Here is a 6097-nt window from a genome sequence, read left to right as displayed (position 1 = left end):
CCCCCCCCCCCCACCCCCAATGTCACCAGCAGCAAACAACACACAAAAAACATTAAGATAAAAAAATAAAAACCAAACACAATTAGCTTTTCAGGTTTTAAAAAAAAAAGTAAAAAAAAAAAAGTAAACTGTCACCTGGAGGAAGAAGATTCATTTAAAAGAAAGCAAATTATATATATATAAATATCTATAAATATCTATAAATACGTTTTAAAGAAAAAAAAACTTTGTAAAAGTTTGGAGGGGGGGTTTTTAAGGGCACGTGTTGCGGTTGGAAGCAAGAGAGGTTGCGGGAGTCGATGTGCAGAGGGCGGGGGGGAGGAATGGGGTTCTACATGCTTTATTATTATTAAATTTTTTTTGTTGTTGAGATTTCTTTAGTGGCTTTAAAAAAAACATGATGCTGAGAGATTGAAAGGGTGAAGGGAGAGGCTAGATGGCAAAAAGAAGAGGTATGTACACATTTGTACACACACACACACACACACACCCCCCCTTACCCTTGCCCCCCCCTACCCAGGAGCTGGAACATGCCCTCCCCAGCCTCACTGAGAGCGTCTTCCAGCAGAGCAGCAACCCAGACCCATCTCAGCATCCAGTTGATAGGGGTCAAATCGCCTCTGGCAGGACCAATCTGGGAGCTCTACTGCTCCCAGCTCTGCATGCCAGCCCTCATGGGGTGTCGCTGGTACCCACCTCCTTGCAGGCAGAGAGTAACACAATGCCTTGGTCTCTCAGATCCCCCCCATTGCACTAGGGCTGGGGGCAGCAGAGGCAGGGGGCTGTGGCTGCCTCTTATGGGGGCTAATCTGGGTCCAGTGTTACACTGGGAGGAAGGGAGGGAGAGGCCTGGGGTGAGGCCTGCACTCAACCAAAAGCCTCTGCCCAGCCTGACAAGGTTACTGCTGCTCCTGCTTTGCTCCAGCAGGACTGATGCTAGGACAGATGGAGACATGGGGCATGGGCTGGGATGCAGGGGCAGTGACTAGGCTATAAGGAGAGACCTAGAGAGGGCTGCCCTGTGCTGATGGATGCCTCTTGCATCAGAGTGGGGAGGGAGAAGACCTGTTCTCCTCCTGTCCTTTAACCCCCCTGGACAGTGGCCTCTGGCAGTGCTCACCAGGGGCTTTGCAGAGCTCTGCACTTGGGGCACAGGGATCCCTGCACAGAGCCCAGGAGCAACGCTTTGTGCCTGGTTCAAGCCAGGACCCAGCCTCCTGTCCCAGTTGTCTTTCTTGTGCTGTTCCCTGTTCTAGCCACCAGGAGGCAGCAAAACTACTCTGCTGCTGGTGTGTGGGCCCCCCCCCCCCAGGTTGAGGAGGAAGGGGGCTGGGCACATCCCCCTAAGCAGAACTGCTCCCTTCCCCTCTCCTTGCCACCTCCCCACATCCTCTATCCATGCATCCCCAGGCTGCTCTGTCTGAATGGCCAAGGCCTTTTGTTAACACAGATTCACACAGCCTTGCACATGCCCCTCTGCTTGCATAGATGGGGAAACTGAGTCATGCTGAGGACCACGGCAAAGCCAGATCCCAGGAGTCTGGACCTCCCACTCCCTTGCTGTAACCACTAACCCTCATGCTGTGATGGAAGAAGAACCCAGGAGTCCTGGCCCTCAAACCCCTCTGAGCCAACCTGCAGGACCCCACTCCCCTTCTCCCTCTGCACCCACAGCTGGGCAGCACCCCCCCCCCCCCCCACACCACACCATATGGGCTGGGCGGCCCCCCCCCCCCCCCAACACACACACTATTGTGGTGTATCAGTGGAGCCTGCCCTGGGTCTCAGGCCTGTGTGGCCCAGGAGATCCCAGCTGTGCTGGACACTGCCCAGGTGCAGCAAGGCAGGGCTTGACCAGGCTCCACTTGGAGTAGGAGATGGTCCATGCCCTGTCCTGGGTGCTGGGGTGCACCTCAGGAACTGGCATGGGGGCTGCTTTCTTTGCAGCAGCTCAAGGGTTAACTGGGGGGAGGTGTCCTGTTTGTGGCAGGGGAAGGGTTAATGGGGGGGGGTGAATGACCAGCACGGGTTGGGGGTTGTCCTATTTGTTTTTCTTTTCTACCTTTTTTTCCAGTGGTCTCAGGGCGAGTCTATCCCAGCCCTCCCACAACAGGAAAGTGTGTGTGTTGGGGGAGCCTGGCCCCCAGCCAGCACCCCCCTGCTTTGTTGCACCCTGCCAGGAAGACCCCCTGGGTCCTGGCAGCTGAGGCTCAGCCAAAGCAATGAGGCAGATGCTGACAAAGCACTGAGTTAGGAGACAGAAGAGTGGGGAACCTGCCCCACATCCTGCAGCCCCATGCCGGCTTAGTCTTGCCCTGGGCTTCCTCCCATCTCACACTTATGATGGCCACTCCTGCTGTTCAGCCACACGTGCCTGCTGTTCTCCATTACCTGTTGAAAACCATCCGTCCACACGTTCTCACCCTGGGCTCGGCCCAGCCCATGAAGCTGACAGCACAGGCACAAAAACACAACAGCTGCCACATTCAGCCCACGCATAGCACACATAAAAGCAACCCTGCGCCCGTGCCCGGGGCCTGCGCAGACTCCCCTGGACGTAGAGCACAGCTGCAGCGTGCGGGCCGCCTCTGTACCCCGTGCGCACTAGCACACTCCTGGAGCAACGCAGCTGTGCAGCTCTGTGGGACTTCACGTCTTTACATGATGGCAAAAGGTTGAAGCCCAGAGCAGCTGGCAGGGTTCAGGGCTTGGAGAGGCAGAATGGGTCTCCCAGGGGGCTAGTGACAAGCCTGGTGACTGTCCTGGCAACTGCTCTTTGGGGAAAGCAGTGTTTCTAGCCTGCAGGAAACCCTGGCGTTTGGAGCTTAGCACCTGCCCCAGATTGAACGCCTCCCAAAAGATTTTGCAGAACAAGCAGAGTGTGCTGGTGATCTCCTGTGGTCCCCAGTGTGGCCAGGTCCATGCAAGGGCCCGAGCTCCCCCATTACCACTGCTCTTCTTTATTCAGAAAACATATCAAAGCTGAGGCATGAAAGAGCCCTTGGTCACAGGCACAGCTGACACTCCCCCCCCCCACTTCAGCCCCAAGTGCCGAGGGCAAGGGGCCCCCACTGTGCTGTGGAGAGGCCAAGGCTACCAGGCCAAATCGCAGGGCGTGATTGCTCCTTGCTGGATTTCTTACATCCCTTAAATGAATGCTCAGCTCCTTTCAGGGCCAAACCAATGCTCACCACTGGGGCCACACAGCCTCCCCTAGCCGCCTCTGTCAGGGTGGAGATTAGGAACAAAAAAGGAACAAAAAAGAATTGCCTCAGACCAGCCATCTCACCCCAGAGAGCAGATGTGGAAAGGGAGAAGGAACTGGGTATGAGTAGGGTTTTTTTCCACTGTTCCTCACTCAGTTGCAGCCACCAGCATTTAGGGTCTAGGAAGAGCTGATTCAGAGGCTGTATCCTTAACTCCCATGCTCAATAGCTAGTGGTGTCCTTTTCTTCCAGGAATTTGTCTAATCCCTTTTTACATCTGGCTAAACTGTCAGCTTCCACAACACCTAGCGTCAATGAGTGCCACACCAGAATGACACACGGTGTGAAAAAGTACTTCTTTATGTTCGTTTTAAACTTACCACCTACTAGTTTCATTTTGTGATCTCTAGTTCTTGTATTATTGCAGCTTCTAGGGCCTAGAACAAGCCCCCAGCTCCACCTCTCTTCCTGTGGCCTGGGCTGGAGACAGCAAAGCCAGGTCCCAGCACAACACAATGAGGTCCCCCGCTTGGTGAGGTGTCCATGCATGGGCTGGGAACCACAGGTCATCTTGTTGCAAGGCACAAGACCGGCCCTGCCAGCAGGGGCACTACCAGGCAGTAGAGACTGCAGGGTCCTACAGGTGCTTGTTGCTTTGTCTGAAGGTCACTGTGGAGAGACTGAAACAGCAGCATCCCTGGCCCTTGGGGGCTGAGAACCGACACAGCTCATCTTGATGGCGCTTGGCTCTGTCCCTCTAGCCAGTCAGGTCAGGAGCGTGGAGCGAGGAGGGAGCTGGGCCCTAGATGGTGAGATCATCCCTGCTCACGGAGGGGGAGGCCTTACTGCGTGGGATAGGGTCTTTGGGCTGGATCGGGGCTGCAGCCTTGTAGTGCTCGGGGGCACTGCTGCAGGGTGACCCCTGGGTGCTCCTACTCTCAGGGGGCAGGAAGCACTGGGCCTGTTCCTGGGCCTGGTTAGACCAGTTGTCCTGCTGTTCAGTGGCGGCAGCAGTGGCACCAGCTGGGTTCGAGGGGCTGGCGGACTCCCGTCGCTGGCACCGGCCCTTGTACAGAAGGTGGGCCAGCTCCACCAGGCTGAGCCCCGCAGATGCCATTCCCACCACAAAGTAAAAGTGGATGAAGATGGTCTTCTCGGTGGGCCGGGACACAAAGCAATCCACACGGTGGGGGCAGGGTGCACGCTGGCACACGTATGTGGTCTCTACCTCGAAGCCATAGAGCTGCCACTGCCCCAGCAGGAAGCTGACTTCAGCCAGGATCCGTGTGATGACATTGGCCACGTAGACGGCCCGGATATGGCGGCGCCGCTGGGTGGGCTGTGGCCCCGCACCACACTGGGAGCCGCCCTTCCCAGTCCTGGCCATTTTGGCAGTCTGGTGCATGGAGTAGATGACAAAGAGCACAGCGGGGGCCGAGAGGACCACCACATGGAAGACTAGGAAGCGGTAGTGGGAGACGGGGAAGGCCCGGTCATAGCAGACCTGCTTGCAGCCTGGCTGCCGCGTGTTGCACACGAACTCCTCCTGCTCGTCCTCGAATACATCCCCGCCCACCGTGGCCAGGATCAGGATGCGGAAGATCAGCATCACCCCCAGCCAGAAGCGCCCCACCATGGGCGAGTGCTCCTGCACTGTATCCAGCAGCGAGCTCAGGAAGCCCCACTCCCCCATGGCTGGGGGTGCCTCTGGTGGTGCTGCCGCCGCTGCTGCTGCACTGGGGAGAGCACAAGGTACACCCATCAGCTGCTTGCCTTCCAGGACTGAGGGGTTGCAGGGGGGAACCCAGATCTCCATGCATCTGGGGCAGGAGCTGCAAAATGGGGCCCTTTATTGCCCCTAGCATCTGGAGCTTGTAGGAGCAGGGTTGGGGGGGCTTCAGCTGCTCTCAGGATATTCTGGAGCCCACCGGGGGTGTTTTGAGATGGGCCGTACCCATCTCTATGAGGGTTCATCCCCACCCACAGCATCCCACAGCCCACTGAGTGTGGCAGTGAGTGTTTTGTCTCCAGCAAACACCCCAGTGCCAACAGCAACCTGGAGAGCAGGCCTGGCATTTGCATTTTCCAACCCTGCTCTCCTGTGCCCAGCCTGTCTGCATGGCCCAGGGTTCCAGCCTGGTGATGGTAGGACAGGCTCTGGCCAGCTGCTTGCTTCTCTAGGGGGCTTTGCCTATGGCTGGGAAGCTACCCTGATGAGACCCACTCTTCCAGAGCAGGGGCAGGAAGCAAGGCCCTCGGGGGCCAGTGAGACCTTTCCAGTTCCTGGCTTCCCCAGCCCATGCACAGAGCAGGCGGTCTCCTGCCTCTGCTCCCCAGAGGGCATCGCTGGTGTTGCCAGCATCAGGGCACATCTGCCCTTGGCTAGCCCAAACTTCAGCCCTGCCCCTTGCCCAGCAGAGAGTGAACCTGCTGGTCTCAAGGCAACAGGAACAACCCTTAGGAAGCAAAGCTCCTACCACAGTTTAAAGCCAGAAGACTGGACTCAGATGTACTGCAGGGGGAGGAGGGGTGTCCAGAAGGGCAGGTGAAACAGGGCCTGGCTTCCACCACTGTCACCCTCTGGGGCAGAACTGGCCCCCTCCCCCTGGGTGCTCATGAGAGAAGCCCAAGTACAGGGCTCTGGACTATGGTTGTGGGGAGGGGTAGCAGAGTTTCCCCCTCCATGTGACCAATCCCATCACTTGCCCCATACCCTCTTCCCTCCCCCAGTCCACCCCCCCAGGGCCTGGTCCCAGCACAGAAGGGCAGGGGCTGGCATCTGTTACCTGGAGGCTGGCGCAGTCTCACCTTCCCGGGGCTGGTGCAGGGGCTGCTCATGGGTGCCTGGCTGGTCTCAGGCTGATCGGGGCACTCGCATTGTCCTGTCCCTG

At 57.5% G+C, this 6097-nt stretch overlaps 1 protein-coding gene across 1 annotated transcript; it reads right to left on the bottom strand.

Moving 5' to 3' along the window:
* Window positions 1-3804: 3804 nt before the first annotated feature.
* Window positions 3805-6097, bottom strand: GJD3 (gap junction protein delta 3). Its single transcript, XM_006022582.2, has 2 exons — window positions 5993-6097; window positions 3805-4942 (listed from the first exon to the last, which is right to left on the bottom strand). The coding sequence occupies exon 2, from the start codon at window positions 4897-4899 to the stop codon at window positions 4009-4011; it is 891 nt and encodes a 296-aa protein (XP_006022644.1). The 5' UTR covers window positions 4900-4942; window positions 5993-6097; the 3' UTR covers window positions 3805-4008.

Source organism: Alligator sinensis, unplaced genomic scaffold (genome assembly GCF_000455745.1).
Source record: "Alligator sinensis unplaced genomic scaffold, ASM45574v1 scaffold886_1, whole genome shotgun sequence".
Taxonomy (NCBI): Eukaryota; Metazoa; Chordata; order Crocodylia; family Alligatoridae; genus Alligator; species Alligator sinensis.
The sequence above is the reverse complement of the archived record's forward strand: the minus strand, read 5'-3'. Positions and strand labels throughout refer to the sequence as shown.

Coding starts and splice junctions, on each gene's coding strand:
- GJD3 (XM_006022582.2), bottom strand. CDS start 4,899: ATGGGGGAGTGGGGCTTCCTGAGCTCGCTGCTGGATACAGTGCAGGAG.